The 24337-nt window shown below is 39.9% G+C and overlaps 1 protein-coding gene across 2 annotated transcripts in view; it reads right to left on the bottom strand.

The window, feature by feature from the left end:
* Positions 1-24337, bottom strand: part of LOC126249032 (peroxisomal targeting signal 1 receptor) — a 244690-nt gene that overhangs the window by 81890 nt on the left and 138463 nt on the right. For both annotated transcript variants that reach the window (XM_049950646.1, XM_049950647.1), the window contains exons 8-10: positions 17920-18105; positions 16519-16647; positions 11155-11300 (exon numbers count right to left, since the gene is read on the bottom strand). In XM_049950646.1, the coding sequence (XP_049806603.1) occupies positions 11155-11300; positions 16519-16647; positions 17920-18105 (461 nt within the window). The remainder of the gene's footprint in view (positions 1-11154; positions 11301-16518; positions 16648-17919; positions 18106-24337) is intronic.

Raw genomic sequence — 24337 nt, 5'->3', positions numbered from 1 at the left:
TGTTTGGAGAGAATCGCTGTCGGGGTAAGAATTGCCTACCCATCTAAGTAGTGTGGGTGGGGGTGAAAAATCAATGTAGCCCACACACACAAACACCCATATGTTATTCATCCAGTATTTGAGAATGAGATGACTTAGTAACCTGCAACAAACTCTACACATAATTTTAAACTTGTACAAAACTTTTTCTCACCAGCAACCCCCACAAAATGACGAAAGGAAAGAAGTTTGTCACTTACTACATTTTTGCTCTTCACCCAGAGAAAACTGCTGCATGAAGCATAAAATTTTAATTTATTACTTCTTTACTGGTACCTGCATTCACGACATTTTACTGACAGCATTCACATATACCACTGAAAGTACCAGCATAATTACATCACTGTATGGCACATAGTTCAGGAGATACGAATCATAAACACTGAGATGCATGAAAAACTGCCACATCACACATCATGTTTAAATTTATTATTTCTTTGCCACTACCTCTATTTACAGACAGTGTCCACACATACCACTGGATGTGCCTACAAAATTATATCATTGTAAGACACACAGTTCTAAAGATATGATGTCATAAACATTGAGCTGTATGAAAATGAAACAACAGGTCAAAATTTTTTAGACGCACAGGTGAAGTGTGTACAAATGTCTGTGAAATATGTTAAATATATCCGAAATGTATTTGGCGTGTGTGTATGTGGGCAAAGCACAGGTAAAAAGCTAATCCTACACCATTTTAACAATTTCAACCAATGTTGGTACACATGTTAGTTACAATCTGGAAGAAAATAATGTGGTGGTAAGAACCACTAGCCTCCTACTGGAGGGAGCTATAACATTGAGAAAGAGAGGAGGGGGGAGGAGATGAGCAGACAAAGAGGGAGGAGGAGGAGATGAATAGAGTCAGGGGGAAGGAGTAGATGGTATTAGATGATGGGAGGACAACATGAAATTAGATGGTGGAGCACAAGATGGGCAGAGAGAGAGGGGAGGAGGCGACCGACACAGCGGGGGGCCGATGAGGCGACCGACACAGCCGGGGGCCGATGAGGCGACCGACACAGCGGGGGGCCGATGAGGCGACCGACACAGCGGGGGGCCGATGAGGCGACCGACACAGCGGGGGGCCGATGAGGCGACCGACACAGCGGGGGGCCGATGAGGCGACCGACACAGCGGGGGGCCGATGACGCGACCGACACAGCGGGGGGCCGATGACGCGACCGACACAGCGGGGGGCCGATGAGGCGACCGACACAGCGGGGGGCCGATGAGGCGACCGACACAGCGGGGGGCCGATGAGGCGACCGACACAGCGGGGGGCCGATGAGGCGACCGACACAGCGGGGGGCCGATGAGGCGACCGACACAGCGGGGGGCCGATGAGGCGACCGACACAGCGGGGGGCCGATGAGGCGACCGACACAGCGGGGGGCCGATGAGGCGACCGACACAGCGGGGGGCCGATGAGGCGACCGACACAGCGGGGGGCCGATGAGGCGACCGACACAGCGGGGGGCCGATGAGGCGACCGACACAGCGGGGGGCCGATGAGGCGACCGACACAGCGGGGGGCCGATGAGGCGACCGACACAGCGGGGGGCCGATGAGGCGACCGACACAGCGGGGGGCCGATGAGGCGACCGACACAGCGGGGGGCCGATGAGGCGACCGACACAGCGGGGGGCCGATGAGGCGACCGACACAGCGGGGGGCCGATGAGGCGACCGACACAGCGGGGGGCCGATGAGGCGACCGACACAGCGGGGGGCCGATGAGGCGACCGACACAGCGGGGGGCCGATGAGGCGACCGACACAGCGGGGGGCCGATGAGGCGACCGACACAGCGGGGGGCCGATGAGGCGACCGACACAGCGGGGGGCCGATGAGGCGACCGACACAGCGGGGGGCCGATGAGGCGACCGACACAGCGGGGGGCCGATGAGGCGACCGACACAGCGGGGGGCCGATGAGGCGACCGACACAGCGGGGGGCCGATGAGGCGACCGACACAGCGGGGGGCCGATGAGGCGACCGACACAGCGGGGGGCCGATGAGGCGACCGACACAGCGGGGGGCCGATGAGGCGACCGACACAGCGGGGGGCCGATGAGGCGACCGACACAGCGGGGGGCCGATGAGGCGACCGACACAGCGGGGGGCCGATGAGGCGACCGACACAGCGGGGGGCCGATGAGGCGACCGACACAGCGGGGGGCCGATGAGGCGACCGACACAGCGGGGGGCCGATGAGGCGACCGACACAGCGGGGGGCCGATGAGGCGACCGACACAGCGGGGGGCCGATGAGGCGACCGACACAGCGGGTGGCCGATGAGGCGACCGACACAGCGGGGGGCCGATGAGGCGACCGACACAGTGGGGGGCCGATAACAGGTGTTCCAAAAGGTTAGTTTTATGGTCATACACACTATCTTAAAAAAATGGCCCTCAAATTGATCATAAGGTGAAGGAAGTTTCATGTCGTAATGTCACTTGACATTTTCTTCCTTGTGAACTAAAATCAATTTTGTTACAAATTAAACACAGTACCTTATTGTTTACTTCAGTAAAGAAATACTTATTTGTCCACCCGACCTGAAATGATCTGCCATCCTATAAAACTTTTCTTTTCTTTTTTTTCTAAATTTAGAAGCTATAATCACTTCACTTTGTTTATACGTATTTGAACTGCACTGGAAAACAAAACTCTCCATCGCATAACACAATTAACACTACAGCACTGCAGGTTCAAAGCTTTGTTATTATACCTAAAGATTATACAGGGTGAACATTTAAAAAACCAACAAAATGCAGTGATGGATTCCTGCCTGGAATTGGAGGAAAAATGGTCTTATGAGCATGTGTCCAGAAATGCAATGCAGCTACGGTAGATGGCACTGACGAATGACAGTTCCTCTGACCATGTCTCATGTGTTTCTTGGGTATGATTACGTGTATCCTGCAATACAATTGCTATTATACCTATTACATGCAGTCCAATGAAGGCCACTTTGAAATCTGTTCTGACGTGGATGCGATGCAGCTCTGTACTCTGTTTTGGGATGATTTTTTGGCATTGCACGCAAACTATTTCCGGACCCCATGTTCATAGGACCTTTTTTCCTCCATTTCCAGTTCGAAATCTGTCCCTGCAGCTTGTCGATTATATTAATGTTCACCCTCTATAAGAGTGAGAACCCACATCACTTTATTTTCACAGGGTACCAAGCATTCAATAATGAATGTAAATATTTAACAACTAGTGACTGTTATGGTACATGTCAGTGATTTAGAAGGTCACAGTTGGCTCCATTAAGCACCTAGTTTTTCTTTCTTCACAAGTTAAACTTCCCAACTATTTGGGTTATATACAATTTTTGGTTTAAGGAAATATTGTGTGTGTTATATGTTATGTTACCAAAAACTGCCATGGGTTGCAGATAGCCTATACCAGGGCCGTATATGGGTTGGGCACATCTGGTCTGCTGTCTTCTGGATCTTGTCGACCGATAGGGTGGGCAGGGTTTTGCATGATAGTTGTTTGTAGATTCCTTGTCAATTCCTACCATGGAGACTTTAGATTCCAGGCTGGTCACACCACATGAGCATAAAATGTATTAGAAAAATTCTATGACAGACCGACATCAGTGATATGGGCCTATAAATTAGTGCACCTTATTGACAATATTTCTTGAAAATCTATGCATTTTTTCCTGCCCTTAGAACTCTTAGTTCCTCCAGTAACCTATGACAGACTGTTGCTAGATGAGGAGCAAGTTCTTTTGCATACTAGACATAAGAGTCATGTACGTTTCCCATTAGGTCTGACAGCCTTCCCTATGTTAAGCAGTTTTTGTTGATTTTCCAGTGTGCAGTCACCCATCTCAATATCTATCATTTTGATGTTTGTGCAAGGACTGAAAGGAAGAACTATAGTATGATTTTCTTGGAAAAACAGTTTTGGAAAATTGAAGTTAGTGTTTTGGCCTTCTCTCTGTTATCTCTATTTTGATGCCAGTATAGTCCCTCGGTGGCTGGATAGATGACTTTGATCAAATTACTGACTTAATGTAAGATGATAATTAGTTAGGATTTTGGGCAGATAGTATTATACTTTTGAGTTCGATGGATGCCTCAAGTCTCAAGTGTGGCTTTGTTTACAGTCATTATGGTTTCTTTCAGTTTTTGTTTGATGACAAGGATTTGGACTACATTGTAACCTATGCTTAAGCTCTATTTGTTCTCCAGGAGCTTTCTAACATTGCTGTTGAAGCACAGAGGCCTTTCCCACATCTAATTTTTGCTAGGCCCATTCCTTTTGAAGGCATACTGAACTTTGCTTTTGATTCAGTCAGCCCATCAGGCCTTACTGAAGACTACTGTGTAGAACACCAATGTTACATACATTTACAACAGCAAAGCAAATCAGTGATTGCAGAATACTACATCGATAATGACTATGGAGTATAAGAACATGAATGTTTTGGTCTCTATTGAGAATGTTTTGAGAGAAACCATTGACAATAAATTAGCTCATTAATTTATAAAGGGATTGAGTGTTTTGTTTGAGTGCTGCATGGGATCCAGCTCTTCCTCTAGCGAAAAAGCATATTGGCAATAGGTATCCATGGCACTACTACTGATTCTGTGTAGCATAAGGGGTGATCAAAAAGATCCTCTTTCATGGTGTTGCTGCAGCATATATGCAATGATGTGCGACTCCAATACTGGTATAAAAGCACAGACATGTAGGCAAGGGATTGGTGTGGTAATTGTGTCTTTCCAACCTGCATGTGGTAAATGTGGGAACATAAGCTATGGTGACATTATTACCAAAAGCATCCAAACAGGACCAATGTGCTGTATTCTTTTCTTGGCTGATGAAGGACAAACATTGATAGACACCTATCGGAGACTGAAGAATGTGTACTGGGCAGGATGTCTGTCGGAAACTACTGTTGTGGAATGGTGAGCCAAGTTCCGTGCTAGTCATGGTTCAACATTAGGTGATGATCAATCTGGGAGGCCAGTATTATCCATTACGGACAAGTGAGACACACTCAAGTACCCTCCCCACAATACTGATCTCTCCTCACGTGCTTATCACACCTTCGGTCCCTTAAAAAAGGCCTTGGAGGGTCGATGATTCCTGGGCAAGGATGACAAAAAAACAGCAAGATTTCAGCCATTCCCAGATGTGTCCGACTCCGTGTTCCAATGGGAATGTCTTGGATATGCATTACAGTTCATGTTGCTGACAGCACACAATTAACTAAATGGTCTCTACTCAACTCTCCTGTACAAGGCAGTTTGCATGTCCAGTATGTAAAAGTTACAGAACAATAAACACGAATCAAGCCCTGGTCAATAAACACAGGCTTCCCATTGGACCTGCAGAAGAATTCATGTCTTGAAACTTCCTGGCAGATTAAAACTGCGTGCCGGACCGAGACTCAAACTCGGGACCTTTGCCTTTCGCGGGCAAGTGCTCTCTGTGAAGTTTGGAAGGTAGGAGACGAGGTACTGGCTGAATTAGAGCTGTGAGGACGGGGCGTGAGTCGTGCTTGGGTAGCTCTGTCGGTAGAGCACTTGCCCGCGGAAGGCAAAGGTCCCAAGTTAGAGTCTCGGTCTGGCACACAGTTTTAATCTGCCAGGAAGTTTCATATCAGCGCACACTCCGCTGTAGAGTGAAAATTTCATTCTAGATACTTCATGTCTTAACCTTCACCAGTAAATAGAAATATGTTTCCCACCAGGTTTACAGAAAAGAAAGCTCCACCACATGAAACAGGGGTGCCAACATCATCCCAGGTGGTGCAACCTTTGACAGACTACTTCTCTATACTGGTCATGTGTACACCTGGGAGATGGACAAATAACATTCCACCCAATGTGTACTTAAGATGCTGCCCTGCAGCTAGCCAGCAGTTCCATTCACAGAGCCAGTTGCAGATCATCACTACTTTAGCTAGTCTACAAGTAGCCAAGTAGTCACCAGTGTGAAGCCATTGAAAGCCATCACAAACATCACATTATCTTTTATGTTGAAGTTACTATTTCCAGTAATTTGTCACCTGAAGTGTAATTTAAAAAAATCAGTGGACCTCTCTGCCTATTTGTATGCAGAACGTAACATTTATGTTCAGGGTGAACTGTCAGTCCCTACACCAATCGTCAGCCTATTGCAGCTTTTTCTGCAGTTTTCTAGCATTGCTACCTTCTTATAGGCACAGCATCATACCATAGAATAGCCTCATGGATCCTCCAATGGTATCCATTTCTCCATTAATAAAAATTGTGAACAGTAATGGCAGTACCACTTTCTCTGGTGTTAATCCTGACGTTACCTTTAAATATGTTTATTTTGTTTTGTTAAGAACAGTGTATCGAGCTCTATCTGTAATAAAGTGCTAATCTAGTTGCTTATCTCATTTGATACCCAATAACTTTTATTTTGTTCACCAAACAGCACTACAGAACTGCAGGGGTTGGAGAAAAATATGGATATCCTGTGAGAAATTCATGCCTAGACATAATTGCAGATGCTAGCCAAGCCTACAAGCTGCACTGCTGTATTTTATCATGAACGGCATTTGTGCATTTGTCTGCCATGGTCATAACAATGTTCTGTGTAGCAGTGAGTGCATTATGTCAGAGTTAAGTGAATGTGAACATGGGCAAATTGTTGGTGCTTCTATGGTGGATGCTTCTGTAACCAAGGAAGCCGAAATGTTTGGTGTTTCAAGAAGCACCACATTGGAGATTTATATACAGAGAAAATTGAAAAACCTCATCTGCTAATTATGATTACCTGGCATTGCCACTATATTGGAGGCAAGCTCAAAATCTAAACACAGCTGTTCTAATACAGAAGTTTATTGACTGAGACTGCATAAAAATACACAAAGATTACTAGTTCCAGCAAAATTGAATCGGCATTTTCAGATCATTAGCACAGAAAACATTTTTACAGGGCCAATCCATTTCATCAACTGTTCACCTTAGTTGGACACAACTTAGAGAGATGGCAAATAGTACTATCTCCTGTCATACAATAAGAGAGAAGCTCTCTGAACAGTGCATAAAAGACATAAATAATATACATAAGACATGTATAAAATCCCTTCATATCGTGTGAAAGGATTTATACACATCTTACATATTTTATTTGTGACTATTGTGCACTGTTCGGGCAGCTATTCTACTATGGAATATCATCTCTGTAAGTTTGTCGAATTAATGTGGACAGTTGATGAAATGGATTGGCTGTGTAAAAATTTTTCTATAAAAATGATCTGATGATGGCGATTCAGTTTCACTGAAACTAGTGATCACTGTATATTTCTATGTGATCTGACAGAGTAAACTTCTGTAATAAAAACAACTGTGTTTATCACCTGCCAAGTTACAACACAGCTGAAAATGTGTGTTGAGTGAGTGCAACAGATGGTCATGGAAGAGGATTCTGACAAAAATTTCCGTAACAGAACGAGTGCTGCAAAAGTTGCTGCAGGACTGATGTCGCAGTCATGAACCTTATCCGCACTGAGACATGAAGGGAGCTCCACAAGCAGATAACTGCAGAGCAAGCTGGAATTCAAAAACCACTTATCAGTGATGCAAATCCCCGTAACAGGAAAGCATAGTGCCAAAGCCACAAAATGTGGACCACGGAGCAATAGAAGAATGTAATTCAATTGGGTGAGTCTGGTTTCACATTGTTTCCAACTTCTGGCCAAGTTTACATCCCAAGGGTGAAATATGGTGGGGATTCAATGATGGTATGGGCACCCATATTCTGCTATTGCACGAGACCCATGGTTACTCTGCAAGTTCGTTTTACCACCAAGGGTTATGTGACTGTTTCAGCTCATCAAGTCAGTATCATTGGTACAATGTTTGTTTCCCAATAGTGATGGTACATTTCAAGACAACATAGCAGTGGTTCACACAACTCGAATCATTCAGAATTGGTTTTGTGAGCACGAGGATGAATTTTCACATCTCTCCCAGCCACCACAGTCATCAGATTTCAATATTATTGAGCCTTTGTTGTCTAATTTGGAGAGAACAATGCATGATCACTAAGCACCTCTATCATCGTTACCTGAACTTGTCATCATTTTACAGGAAGAATTGTATAACATTTCCTTGAAAACCATACAGGACTTGTATTTATCCATTCTGATACAACTGAAAGCTGTTTTGAATGCCAGCAAGTTTTCTACACCATATCAGACATGCTAAAGAGTTGTGTTTTTGGTGTTTCCATATTTCTATACACGCCCTGTGTATCAAACACCTTCCAGAAGCCAAGGAATGCAGCATCAACTTTGTTGTCACTGTTTATGGCACTCTGGCTCTCATGAACAAGTAGAGAAAATTGAGTTTTGAAAGATCCCTGTCTGTGGAGTCCATGTTGATTTTTATAGAGGAATTTTCATTGTCCAACAAATGTCATAATGTTAAAGAATAAAACACATTCCATAATTCTACAACAGATTGACATCAGTGGTACAGACCTATAATTATGTGCATCTGCCCAATGACCACCCTTGAAAATGGGAATGATATGCACTTTTTCCCATCAATAGGAACCCTCCATCACTCCAACAACCTAAAATAAATTACTGCTAGGTGGAGAGCAAGTTCTTTTGAATTATCTCTGTAGAACCTCATTGGTGTTTCAGCCAGTGAAGTTGCCTACACACTACTTAGTAGTTTCTGTTCCACTATCACTTATCTCAATATCTACCATTTTATCACTCATGCATTGACTGAAAGTGGGAGCTGTGTTATGATTTTCTCTGGCGAAACACTTTTGGAAGACCATATTCAGTTTTCCAGATTTTTCTCTCTTTCATCTTCTGTTTTTGGTGCTAGTATGATCACTGAGTGACCAAATTTATGATTTTGATCCACTTGTTGACTATGTCAGACCTAAACTTCTTAGATCATTTGTCAAACTTTTACTTTCGGATTTATTGAAAACTTCTCACATTGTTCTGCTTTGCACTTTGTTCAGCTTTTGTTCATCAACTAGGCTTTGATTTCATTTAAATAAAATGCTGATGCTCACGCAGCGTAGCTCTGTCTCACAGCGTCAATGCCGAAACCCAACTGACTGGATTTAAGTCTGTTGACTTTGTAAGCCATTCCAATACCAATACTTCTTTCTAGATGGGCCTTCAGTTAATTTCTTTCACGAGTGCTAGCTGCTGTTAACTTGCACAAATTAGATGATAGGAATCTTTTCTGCTAGATAGAGAGATGAAATGGCTGGTGGCATACTTTCTTCTAAAATATGAATGTATTACTCCAAGTCCATCCTGGATGAAAATTCAGCCAATTATCCCACTCAAACTGTCACATTATGCAGCAGTGACTATGTGTTCTGGCGAGTAGCATATGTTACGCACTTTTCATAAAAACAGTCCACCATTCTCTTAAGAAAAAGTAGGAGATCCCAGAGGTACTGGAGACAGAAAAGTATGCATGCTTTCCAATGACAAAATGCAATGACTTCTTTCTTGCAGACCTGGAGTCACAAACCAGTTCCCAGGAGTTCAAGCAATTTTACTTCTTAGTTGTGCATAACAATATGATGCATTTTACCGTCAATAAATCCTTGACCCAGTATCAAATCTGGCTAAATATCCCACAGAAGCATATTGTCTTTAGATAACATCAGTCCAACACCAAAGAAAAAAGGTTTGAAAATTACGTAGCAGCACATGCATGGTTTTTGTGACATTATGCATGAAGTGTACAATACAGTTTGATGAAGTAGACCATTATGTTGAACTCTGAACATGTTCTAGGATACTAAAAGAGGTAGATATGACTGATACAGGCTGGTAGCATTCCATGATGGTCTGCAGCCCTTTTTGTAGTTGGGTGTGACTTTTTCTCTGTTCCACTCGCTATGAACAGTTCTCTGCTAAGGAGATGCACAATAAGTTACAACTGATAGCGTGCCAGGACTTCCAGCCATTTACAACTCCAGGGATACGGACTTAATAAAATATATAAAGCAGTAACTGTACACAAGTAGTCACCCTGACAGGCAGCCGGCAATAGTGAGCGAAATGTTTGTAGTTTTATCACATCATCACATGGTCAAAAAAAAAAAGAACTCAGGTTGTGAAAGCCCACACACTCAATGTAACAACAGAACTATCTGAGATGCAAAATCTCAATTCTGTATACAATTTATCACAAATTTCATGAAGCCCTGGACCTTGTTATGGTCAGTGGATGAGAAATGTGATGCATTGTTAGTATATGGAGATATCAAAGGATCGGAAGGATGAACATCTGCTTCAACGATAGTCTGGGTACAGCCACCACGTAGCCACGTAGTAAGGCCTAGTGGCAAAGCACTTGCCCAGAAACCCAAAGGTTGCAGTACCAAATCCGGGTCAGACCCTAGAATATTTCAGTCAGCATTTAGCCTAATCTTTGCCTCACACTGACGTCAAGGTTTTCCAGGAATGAAAAGTTGTTCGGATTCTAGGTTAAACTGTAGGTTCCCTCTCGCCTCGGTAAGATTACTGGGGTAGGAATAAGCACAGGCAAGTCACCAAAGTGGCACTCATTCTAAGACTTCCACTAGACCATCGAACAACACCCAGAATTCTTATTAGACCACCATCATAATGACTGATAGATCTAGAGCAGCACAAGCATTGTGGGTGTTGTGACACCATGACACCAGCAGAGTGGTCATGGCCATAGTCTTGGTAGGTAAGACTTACATATCTATCTCTATCTCTCTCTCTCTCTCTCTCTCTCTCTCTCTCTCTCTCTCTCTCTGTGTGTGTGTGTCTCTGTCTGTCTGTATCTTTTTGTAAAAAAATAATACCTTAAAAATGTCCAGAATGTAACTAGAAGTACAAATTAATTTGCGATGTGAATGTAAAATGACTCGTTCCACATCATTAAGATCTACAGTGCAAAATGATCCATGGAACATTTATCTAAGTAATGGTAGCAGTGATGGTGGAGGAGGAACAGTAGTAGAAGTCTTAAGTTGAAATAGGTGGTGGTGATGATGATGATGGTGATGATGATGAGGAGGAGAACTAGCAAATACAGCTTAGTTATGAATAACATACATGCATTCATATATACATATATGGTAACAACCTTTTTAGAAAGGATGATCTCAAGCCAGCCTTTGAAAGAACATCAGCCATCATTCTTTCTGTCTCTTCAGATTGTGCATTTCCTTCTAGTGCCTGCCCCTGATCTGCAATTAAGTCTTTGTATTTAGGATTTGCAAACAGCCATCTCTGAAACAGTATAAAGGAAGCATGAGGATCAACTGTGGACACACATGCGCACACACACTTAAGCAATTAAAGCAGGTGCATTTTCAATTATAATTGTCGAACACATTCATTCCTTTTATGACAGATATTATTAACTAAACTGCATTATGTACACAAATTTATCAGCTACAGACTGAAGGAAATCATATACCACTGCATACACAGATTAGAGGAACCTTGCTTCATAGTATATCATTCGAGCTCGCCTAACATTTTGTACTTCACTGTGGTTCCTGGAGAAATCTATTGCTCCAAAAACTCTTTCTCCAGATTCCTGCACTGAAAATGCTGTAAGGTAGCATAAACAAGAAACAAGACACCAATGTCTGGATATTTACTTATCAGCGAATATGTCACATTTTGTACCAGTTTTTGGTTCATTTCAAACCTCACCTTAGCCAACATTGGCTAAGCTTCCTCTGGAGTTTTCTATTATTATGACATAAATCTAGCACACCAGCAAACTCTGAAGATAAATGAGCATAAGGTGATATTTAGTTTAGCTTGTGCACAATGTATGACATCAGCTTCGCAATGAGTTGCCAGTCTTGAAAAGTCTTCGAGATCTTTTAGCTCAACTCTCAGGTAATGAAGCTGTTACAAAAGCAGGGAGATGATACTTTGCGTAATAGCAAATGATGAAGTGGTATCTACCCAGTTCTACTTGTTTTTTTAACCATTTAGCAACCCTTGTGTTGCATCACAGAAAATTCAGTTATGAGCTCAGAAACACTATTATGTAGCTTGTGCTCACATTTACTAATAACCACAGTTCTCTTGACTGTAAGAGAAGCAGTTGGTGTGCTAAGGTCTACTTAGCACTGCAACTCGACCATGTGCTAACACCTCTTCACAATTTTATGCATTGTACAAATATTTTGGGCACTGAGGCACAAACAGTATAAAATGAATGATTTCCACACTGAAACAATATGAAAAGTGAATGGAAAATACACAAAAACCAGACTGCTGGATGAACTAAATTCAAGTTTTGTGCACAACACAGCTATCCAAATAATCAATTTTAAAAAAGTGACAAACGAAGTTAAAACTGGATCAGAGTTTTGCAACAGAAATTTCCTGTGTTTATAATACAATTACCGTACATTTAACTAGTTAAGATACAAATTATTTGGAAGTCAGATAATTACACTTTGGTCCTCAGCCTACTACACATATGTTATCACAAACATTAGATTTATTTAGGTGATCTAATAGCAACTTAAATCAAGCAAACCTCCTTATACTATGCTTGTATTTCTAACAGGTGATGTAATTTGTCCCAATCACATGTAATTCATTGAAATTCATTCTTTCCATAATAAAAATCTATAGTCCAATTGATCACAAGTACCTTTCTTTTCCACTGGTCTTATCTTTCTGCAATATTTTTTTTTCCTCAATATGTCAAGTGGATAGGATGTTTATCAAAGTTAGAAAACAGATGATGGAATGATCAAAGACAAACACACCCTAAATTATGGAGGCATTAGGCTGTGGATAGGTACATAAATAAGTAACTACACATTGTGGGTCAGCTATCAGTTCCGTGTTCTGTTCCGCAGCCCATGCATGCAGGCAAACACACACACACACACACACACACACACACACACACACACACACACACACACACACACACCTGACCTTAATCATTCTATTATCTGCAATTTACCAGAAGTTTTTCTTGTAATCCTGCCAGATGTATTGATGGATGATGGCATGCTATCGACATGTCTCACTTCATCTACATCCAGCAGTCACTGCAAGTAATAAACAACACAGTATCTCCTGCTAGCAAGAGGTCACATGGACATGTCAGACGGCCTATTTATGACCCCCACGCTGCATGCCTAGTCTCATTTCTATTTGCTAGAGAATGTGTTGTTCTGCTGAACGAAGTATTGATGATGACTCTACATTAAATTGGTCATTCTTTGTACCATTTCATGTTGTGATGGGTCTGCTTGGTAACTGAGTACAGTGACATCTACCTACAGCTGATAACTTCTACTTTGGCAGACTGTCATACCATTCGGGTAAGTGATTAATTTCCATCGAGTGGTTTCTACCACCATAACTGAAGTTGGCGTACTGACAATTGTTTCATTTGTACCCCGGACAATTAACACGATCAGTAATACTTCTGAACAATGTGTCATTTATTCTGTATTTCAGTGTAATCACCAAGTGTTACTTTTGTGATAAACTGGGGACTACAAATGATTTCTATCGCATTAAAGCTTCTAAATGAATCTTTGTATCAGTTGCAGCATAACCAATCCAAAATAGAGCATCACACAGGATGAGTGCACACTATTCAGCTCAAGAATATGAGCTAACAATCAACATCCTTCGAATGAGAGAGAGAGAGCTTTGAGGTTGAGAAAAAGACATAAAACAGGTGTGATACGAATGTAATGTATAGACTATTGAAAACAAATTATTTTAGGTATTAGTGGTATACAATATTATTCAAGGTAGTCTGGTGGAACACTGGTCTTCTTCAACCCTGAATCTGCCAGTATCTGAATTCCATTTGAAACGGCTTATGATACAACGCAGTATCAACATTTTGCACGTTACTGAATTCTCAGAGTTAAAGGTCATGTGTTGTTCTGTTAGCCTAATCATTTGTTTATTGTGAAGTACCAAATTTGTGGTAAGTGCATTTCAGCCACATGTATAATTCTTGTTGTTCCAATTTTCATGGAATTTAGTGAAAAACCCACATATGATTATACTTTCTCATACATTCTTCTACAAGTCTCATCTACACTCTTTTTATACTGCAAGGTCATTTATGAAGTCCTCAATTTGTATATAATTCTGTTATTGTAATAGTCATTCCAATTCACATTAAAAACATTTATTATAACACGTTTTATTGACTTTTTCTTAACACTGGCCAACAAATGTTGATACAGACCATTTTACATTTCAAATTTTACATCACAGTTAATATTTTACCATTTTATTGCTAGAAATTTTGTTAGTACTGTCAAATTGTGTGGTGCACTTGGAACTGGTAAGAAACTTTATACACACTATGTTATACAACTCTGAAGTTTTTTGCATACACTTTAAAAGTTTGAGGAATACAAAATATTCAATTTTTATTATCTCTTAGCTTAATTATTACAGTAAGTATCCATTTGAACAATGCATGGGGATAAGGAAATTTACTGTCTACAAATTCCTTAACACTGCAAACACAATCAACAACTAACAATTTATGAAGATGCTTCTCGAAAGTCTCATTTGGTAATTCTCTCATTGATTGTGGTAGCTTGTTATATAGCTTCATTCCTGTGTGTTTAAAAGTACTTTGGATCTTGTACTGCTTTGTAAATTCTACATCTAGTTTATATTTATTTCAAGCTTCATGGGAATGGATAGCTATTTTGCTAGGTAAAGAATTTTTTTGTGGAAAAAAAAAGACATGTTTTAATATAAAGGGAAGGTATGGTCAAGATGCTGAGGTCTCTAAACTGCTTTCGACATGATGATCAGCTTTTAGATCCTGTGACTGCCCATATAGCTTTCTTCTGCACAGGAACACTGTTTAAGCACTGTGTGAGTTGTCCTATAGTTTTATTGCATACTGCAGTTGAGACAAAGAGGGCAAAGTAAGGAGGTAGTAGTAGTTGTTGTTTACCAACCAATGTTTTCAATTTGCTTAGCAAAACAAGGCTACTTTAGATAATTTAGTATGTAACTGTTCGGTGTAGCTGTTCCAAGTCAATTTGGGATCCAGGTGGATTCTGAGAAGTGTAACCAAGTCACACTCTTTTACTGTTTCATTTAAATTGTGCAGGGAGAAGTACAGAGTTTCTGTCTTGCTAATGTTTAGGATAAGATTGTTTTGTCAAGCCATATGGCTGACTTTTCAAGCATTACTTTTGTTTTTTTCCTCACCTCCACCAAGTTGTTATCCATGATAATTGCATTATGAATTTGTGATGCAAGGAAGTACCCAGGCCTGCTGTACACCTCTAACAACTGGTACGGCATTTGATTTATGGTTATTTACCACAACTTCCTGCATTCTGTTAGTCAAGTATGATCTAATTAGTGCCTATTTGTTATTCTTGATACTATAGCACTCTAGCTTATTTATGAGTATTTTCTGGGAAACAGTGTCAAATGTTTTGCTCAGGTCTAGTAGTAAGGCAAAACTGACGTAATTTTTCTAAAAATCATCAAAAATATCAGTAACAAGAGCTTCTATGGCATTTCTACTGTAGACAAACCTGCCCTAAAACAAAAGAGCAAAGTGAAAAGTAGATTTTGATTCTCAAAATAGCTCCAATGTTGTAATTTAATAAAACATTCTATAACCTTAGATATTATAGGTATGAGTGATATTGGACAGTAACTTTCAGGTCTGTTTTTATCCCCTTTCTTATAAATTGGGATAATAATAGCAGCCTTCAGGACCCAGGTATATTTTCCTGTCTTAAAAGTATTACAGAACAGAAAGGTAAGAGGTGCAACTATAATGTCAACTGTCTGTTTTAGGATGGTATTTGAGATGCCACACATATCTTCACTGTAAGAGCTATGTATGTTTGTGGCCACTTTGTATACATTGTGACAGGTAACCTGTTTCCATTTACAAGGTAAGTTATTTGAATCAGGGATGCTTATGGAAGTCCTTGCAGAAGTTCCAGCATCCAGTGTGGAGGTAGTTGGAGCTTCACGCTTAGTGTCACTTACAAAGAATTCATTTCGTATTTTTGGAAATATTGGAGTTACTTGTCTTTGCTACTGCGTTTATTACCTTGAAGGCATCTTTACATTTGTTGCTTTAATTTTCAACAAAATCGTCACTGGCTCTCTGCTTTGCTGTCTGTATTTTGGTCCTATATCTCTTCATCACTTCTTTGTGCCTCTGTTTTAATTCAGGGTTACCAGTTTTAGCCGTTTTATGCAGAGCAACAACAGTGTTTCTCCAGTTATGCAGTTCAGGTGTAAACCAGGTGTTCTTACGTAAGTATCTTATGAAAACTTGTAAACAGAGCATTAATGTTAAGCAAAAACATACAATTTCTAGTAATGTTTCCATTGCAGTGCCGTATTATCTCTAGCAATGGTTTTACTATCACTTATGAAGCAGTATATTTTCACATATAACTATTTTAAAAACTCTGCTGTGTAATTGAAAATCATTCCTTACCTCCAGAATGTAACAGGCATGATTAGGGTAGTTCTCATTTGTCAAACTGATTGCAAGAGCTTTCAAAGCATTTATATTATAGGGATCCAGCTTTAATGTTTGCATCAGGCAAATAATGGCTGCAGGGTCCTGTGAAACAGTAAAGAATTTGCAAATGAAAACTATTAACTACTAAATTGTGTATTTTTGCACTTACTGTTAGTGCACCAATGAAATTACTAGCCCTTTCAATGCCAATAAAGGGATAAATCACTTAAGACTCTTAAATGCACCACACAGACACTAGAGTGAAGTCCTGGTGCAGCCTTCTTGGTTCAGGTTTTCCACATTTTGCTAAAATCATTCTCTGCGAATCAGAAAGGTTCATTTAACAAAATACCAGACTATCACAGATACTAGCACACATTATTTACAGTAACTCTTATAATCCCAGAAAAAATATTGTGGAAACAGAAAAAAAGAAATGGCTATTTGTTAATGTTTTCCAACACCCCCAAAGAAACTTGAGAAAATTATACAACTGTTTAAAATTTGATACATAGGAAGATACACAACTGAGTATCTTTAGGCACCCCTGGAGTTATTGTTAATCATTTCACTGTGCACTCTACAATCAAGACGCAGGGCATGAAACAGAAGAAATTCTAGAGGCCCAATCATTTAATACACCTGCACGTTCATATTCCCAAGGTGTAATTATTTTACAACCACACACTATTTGCTCTCTCTGTCGTTCAAAGATCACAACAAATGCGCATTGCTTCTCTCTTAATACTTTATGATCTTAGAGCATGAAACAACACGGTGAGACAAGAGTCTAATGAACATTGTAATAAAAATTAAATTCAGCTTACCCCCTCTCCCCTTACAATAAAGACCAATGATTTTCGCACATGCACCTTAATTTTCTGCATATCTTGTTGCTTTTGCACATCACATACAATGGACTGGATCTGTTAATTTTGGTAAAATCAAAATGAAATCTGTCCAGATGTTGAAGTATTCTTTGGATACCTTGTGATTATGATTTTCATTTCACTTTATACAGCGCATCTTCACAAAGTCTCTCAAGCAATCATCTAATGTGCGATTTTATGAGGGGAATTTCAGTTACAATGACTTCGTTAAACAAGTTGATGTCCAAGATTGACATATCCACTGTATGATAAAAAAAATCTCCTTATGACTTATCATCAAATCAATAACTATGAAGACACTGTTCTGTTCTCGAGTCAAACTTCACTCTGTTGGTATTTGTTCACTGCCTTCCAAAGAACAAATTTTGGATTAAGACTATCATTAATCAAGCACAGAGTTGAGAGAGAAAGATAGTCCATACAATATCATATTTTACAGGAAAAAGAGGAATAAGTAACAAGTTAAAACAACTGCAAGTCTCACCTGTTCATTGAGTGCCTGTGAATTTCCTAAAAGCAACCATGCTTCTGCATTCTTCTCATCCTGTTGACAAGCAGCTTCAAAATAAAGAATTGCTCCAATGAGGTCCCCTGCTGCTAATCTCTCCTTTCCTTTAACAAGTGGATCCTCACATCCAGATACTGGGTTCTCCTCATCAAATTTGTATAACTGCACAAAATAAGAAATTATTGTTAGTCTATAAAGCTTAGTGACACGTTCCTTATTAAAATCTATAGGAAATGGCATGATCAGATTTCAGCAGTTCACTGAGAATGAGATCTTAAGATCTAGACTGTTTTATTTGCTCTATATAATCAGGAACTGTCCTGACTCCCATATGAAATGGCAAGGGAAGTAAAAAAAAAAAAAAATAAAATAAATAAAAGTAGAGAAATTAATATCAGAATTCAGATTGCAATCCCCTCAATCAGCATTTCACTACTGGTACCACACACAGTTATTATTCTCAGTCTGTTTACCTACTGTCAACTACATGTCACAGCATAACAACTAAGTCAATACGAGGTCTCTCATTTTACATTATCTGCTCTGATGGGTATTCTCCCTCTGTCTCCCCACCTCCCCCCCCCAACCCCTCTCCAACCCCCCCTCCAACACCCCCCCTCCAACCCCTCCTCCAAGCTCCCCCCCCCCCCCACCTCCTCTCTCAATGTGAAGAGAGTGTGCATAGATCTATGTGTAACAGGTAACGGAGGAATAAAATTAGTTTGTTTCACCTGAATACTAGGGGAGTAAAAAGCAATGTATATGAACTTCTTTTATTAGACTAACTTCATTTTAGTGCAGTGTTAACATAGGAGGAGGAGTTATGACATGTGTAAAAGTTGGAGATAAAGTCAAAAATATTGGAGCCAGCAGTTTTTGTGTAGATCGCACTCTTGAAGCATGTGCTGTCAGTTGTTACTGCAGAATACTTCTCTTGTAATTTTAACAGTCTATAGATCCCCTGTAGGAAACTTTCAGCTATTTATGATAAACCTAGATGTATTACTGAGTTCCCTGCCACACAAGAAAAAGCAGTTTGTAGTTTGTGGAGATACCCATGTAGATGTGTTAAAAGATTCTGATAGGAAAAATGAACCCCAATAATTATTTGACACTTTAAATCTGATTTCAGTAGTGAATTTTCCAACTCTGGTGCAGCAAGATAACAAGACCCTGACTGATGCCATTTTTATTGAGAGTGCTCAGGTTGAAACAATTAATGTGTATCCAGCTGTTAATGGGCTACCCGATTAACTTAACAGAAATAAACAATGTAGTATCTTACAGCACTGAGGCATGTTAATACCAAGCAGTGAGGCTTACTAATGTTACTAGGATACAATGTTTTAAGAATAAGTTCAAACAGGTGGCTGGGATGAATTATATACTGAAAGAAATGCTAATGTGAAATTCTAGATTCCATATTTGTGTCAATTTTTGAAAGTGGCTTTCCTAAAAAGTTTTCCAGAAAGTGGATTAAAAAGCAAATTGCCATGGATAACCAAAGAGAAAATATCATTTAAGAGGAAAAGGTAAATCTGTGGTATATAAATGCCAGAACATATAAAGATCAAACATTGCTTTCACCCAACAAAAAAGACTTAAGTTTAAGGAAAACCATTGAAACACGCTGAAATATGTACATCATGACAGAAATTAAAAAGTGGATAGTAAGATTAAAACTATACGGGATATTGTTAAACAGGAGACAGGACAACCAGTCAGTGCACGAGACACTATCACTATTAAGCTAAATGACAATACAGTGACTGACAATTCACATGTTGTGAGTATTTTTAACACTTGCTTTCTAAATGCAGCAGCAAAAATGGGATTACACCAATCAGTTGTGAGAGCAAGAGAATATATTACAAATGCCATTCCACACAACTTTAAGCAACTCGAAATAAGAGCAATGTCCATCACTGAATGTAATAGAATTAGAAAAGGCCTCAAAACCAAAAGCCCTTATGATGTTGATAGAACTTCAAACAGAATTCTGAAGAACTGTTCTAATTTACTCAGCAATATCCTTCGTGATAAAATTAATGCATCACTTGCACAGAGGATTTTTTTCTTTGTAGATTAAAATATACAATTGTAAAATCTCTTAACAAGGAAGGGGAAAAGGAAGAATTAAATAATTATTGTCCACTCTTTCCAAAACATTTGAAAAAGTAATGCATTCAAGAGTACTGTCATATTTAAGTGAAATCAATTTACATAGTACATCAAGTTTGGATTCAAGAAAGGTTGTTCGGCTGAGAATGCTATCTGAACATCCACGCACCAAACATTACAACTCTTAAATAATAAAACATTACCTGATGGTATTTTTTTGTGATATTTTCATGGCATTTGATTGTATAGATCATGTTACTCTCAGAAAAACTCAAGTTTTATGGAACTGATCGCTTTACACAAAAGTTGTCTAAATCTTGCTTAAGAACCAGAATGAAATAGTGGTGCTAAATAATTCAAACAATACTGGAAGAGTAGAAAATTTTAGTGATAGGGGAGAAATCGCACAGGGAGTCCCACTGGGTTCAGTTTTAGGTCCCTCCAATTCTTTGTACATGTGAATAACCTTTCACTTAGCAATCATCAAACAGAATTGGTACTAGAGTAAAATTTCACTCTGCAACAAGGTGTGCATCGATTTGAAACTTACTGGCAGATTAAAACTGTGTGCTGGACCAGGACTCAGAGCTGACGTCTATGTCTTTCACGGGCACAGGCTCTACCGAGTTATCCAAGCATGTCTCACGACACACCGCCCCAGCTTTACTTACACCAATACCTAATCTCCTACCTTCCAAATTACACAGTAGCTCTCCTGCATACCTACTGGGACTAGCACTCCTGGAAGGAAGCATACTGCAGAGATATGGCTTAGCCACAGCCTGGGGGATTGTTCCCAGAATTAATTTTCACTCTGCAGCAGAGTGTATGCTGATTTAAAATGTCTCTCATATTGTACAGGAGAATAGGAGAAGAGGTACTGTTGGAAAACAAGCTGAGTGAGCAGGTTGCCTGTCATGCTTGGCTGGCTTATTCAATACAGCACTTGCCCTTGAAAGGCAAAGGTCCCAGGTTCAGGTCCAATTCCAGCACATTTTTATTCTGGCAGGAAGTTTCAAGTCAGGGGACACACTGCTGCAGAGTGAAAATTCATTCTGGAAACATTCCCTTAGGTTGTGGCTAGTCCATTTCTCTGCAATATCCTTTTCTCCAGGAGAGCTAGTCTTGCACTACAAAGTTTAGGTAAAGCTCCGAGGGCAGGTCATCAATCATGTTTGGATATCTCAGTCAGTAGAGCACTTACCCACGAAAGGCAAAAGTCCCATGTTCAAGTTCCAGTCTGGCACACAGTTTTAATCCGCCAGGTAGTTTCAGAATTGGTACATTTTGCAGACAATACTAAAGTAATAATAAATCACATTAAAGAAAAAGCGGTGTTCATGATGTTTTTCAAAGAATTACTAAATGGTTCTCAGAGAACGAGCTCTCCCTAAATCATGAGAAAATAAGACTATACTCAGCTGCAATTTATATAAAAATGCTGAGAGATAACACGGCCATCTGGATACACTTTTAGTAACTTTACTTGTGTCTTGACCACACTTTTATTTTTCATCAACCTTACACATTTCGACTTTTTGCCATTTCCAAAGGCATTGCTATGTCAGTCATATAAAAAACATTGTATACATTGTATCTTGTCAACATTCTCGAGCATGATACAAGTGCAAGACATAAGTAAAGCTCTTAAAAGACTATACTCAGTTGTGTGCAACAGAAAGTCATTACCAGTTGATCTAAGAAGTGAACAGGGTACAGTGCTCCAAATTTTTGGGTTTACTTATTGATGGAAACTTGAACTGGAAGATGTATATTACTGAGCTGCTCAAACAATTAAGTTTAGCTACTTTTGCCCTTTGTACGATTCCTGCTTTTGGAAACAGATGTATCGAGCTCCAGACATACTGTCAAAAAAAAGGCAATTCCCAGATGGCGAGGAGAAAGCAAAATGAAATGTCATGGGTTGAGAGGGTATGTGATGTTACTGCAGTGCTTAGAAAACTGACTCAAATCAAAAAGAACTTGACAGTATGAGTCCACATATCAATATCACATTCCACCTCCCTCTGGCCTGGATGCATGCACTGACTTGGTTGGAAAGTGTGTCCTATGGCCATTGATACCATCCAGAGGCAACCTGTCCCACAACTGCTGCAACTGGTCTTTGAAACACTGGATACTGGCACTCGGGCAGTTCTGATGTTGAGCTGATCACACACATGTCCTATCAGGGAGGTCCCATATATGTCCTATTGGGCATAGATGTGATGAACTTGATGGTGACAGGAGTACCTAAACATCACACACAGACAGTTCATAGACACAGATGCTGTGTGTGGACAAGCATTGCCCTGTTGAAAAATGGCACCGCAATACTGTCGCACGACGTAACACGTGAGGATACAAGATGTCCGTGACATACCACTGTGCCATCCAACTTCCCTCAACCAATATCAGCCATCACCTGGTGTCAAACCCAAAGACTCTTAGCACCCGACACTAGGAGTAACACTGCTGGGTCTATACAAAACACTCTTCCCAGGTTGACACCTTTTTCAGTCACCAGTCTTCTGACTGGTTTGATGAAGTCTGCCATGAATTCCTCTCCTGTGCCAACCTCTTCATCTCATCTCAGAGCAGTGCTTGCAACTTACATCCTCAATTATTTGCTGTATGTATTCCAATCTCTGCCTTCCTCTATAGTTTTTATTCTCTACAGCTCCCTCTAGAACCACAGAGGTTATTCCATGTCTCAACATATGTCCTACCAGCCTATCCATTCTTCTTGTCAGTGTTTTCCATGTACTCCTTTCATCACCAATACTCCAGAGAACCACCTCATTCCTTATCTTATCAATCCACCTAATTTTCAAAATTCTTCTGTAGCATCACATCTAAAAGAATTCAATTCCCTTCTTTTCTGGTTTTTCCCACAGTCCGTGTTTCACCATCTGCGCTCCAGATGTACATTTTTAGAAATTTCTTCCTCAAATTGCAGCCTATGTTGGATACTAGCAGACTTCTCTTGGCCCAGAATGCCCTTTTTGGCAGTACTAGTCTGGTTTTTATGTCCTCCTCGTTCAATCAATCACATGTTATTTTGCTGCCTAAGTAGCAGAATTCCTTTATTTCATCTACTTCGTGATCACCAATCCTGATATTAAGTTTCTCACTGTTCTCATTTCTGCTACTTCTCAGATTAGATTAGATTAGATTAGATTAATACTAGTTCCATGGATCATGAATACGATATTTCATAATGATGTGGAACGAGTCAAATTTTCCAATACATGACATAATTAAGTTAATTTAACAACATACTCAAGTTAATATAAGAACTTTATTTGTTTTTTTTATTTTTTTTATTTTTTAAATATTTTTTTTTGTTTTTTTCTTAATTTATATCTGAAAATTCCTCTATGGAGTAGAAGGAGTTGTCATTCATAAATTCTTTTAATTTCTTCTTAAATACTTGTTGGTTATCTGTCAGACTTTTCATACTATTTGGTAAGTGACCAAAGACTTTAGTGCCAGTATAATTCACCCCTTTCTGTGCCAAAGTTAGATTTAATCTTGAATAGTGAAGATCATCCTTTCTCCTAGTATTGTAGTTATGCACACTGCTATTACTTTTGAATTGGGTTTGGTTGTTAATAACAAATTTCATAAGAGAGTATATATACTGAGAAGCTACTGTGAATATCCCTAGATCCTTAAATAAATGTCTGCAGGATGATCTTGGGTGGACTCCAGCTATTATTCTGATTACACGCTTTTGTGCAATAAATACTTTATTCCTCAGTGATGAATTACCCCAAAATATGATGCCATATGAAAGCAATGAGTGAAAATAGGCGTAGTAAGCTAATTTACTAAGATGTTTATCACCAAAATTTGCAATGACCCTTATTGCATAAGTAGCTGAACTCAAACGTTTCAGCAGATCATCAATGTGTTTCTTCCAATTTAATCTCTCATCAATGGACACACCTAAAAATTTGGAATACTCTACCTTAGCTATATGCTTCTGATTAAGGTCTATATTTATTAATGGCGTCATACCGTTCACTGTACGGAACTGTATGTACTGTGTCTTATCAAAATTCAGTCAGAGTCCATTTACAAGGAACCACTTAGTAATTTTCTGAAAGACAGTATTGACAATTTCATCAGTTAATTCTTGTTTTTCAGGTGTGATTACTATACTTGTATCATCAGCAAAGAGAACTAACTTTGCCTCTTCATGAATATAGAATGGCAAGTCATTAATATATATTAAGAACAACAAAGGACCCAAGACTGACCCTTGTGG

The sequence above is a fragment of the Schistocerca nitens genome, chromosome 3, assembly GCF_023898315.1.
Source record: "Schistocerca nitens isolate TAMUIC-IGC-003100 chromosome 3, iqSchNite1.1, whole genome shotgun sequence".
In the NCBI taxonomy this organism is placed as follows: Eukaryota; Metazoa; Arthropoda; class Insecta; order Orthoptera; family Acrididae; genus Schistocerca; species Schistocerca nitens.
This window is presented reverse-complemented; position numbering and strand designations above follow the sequence as displayed.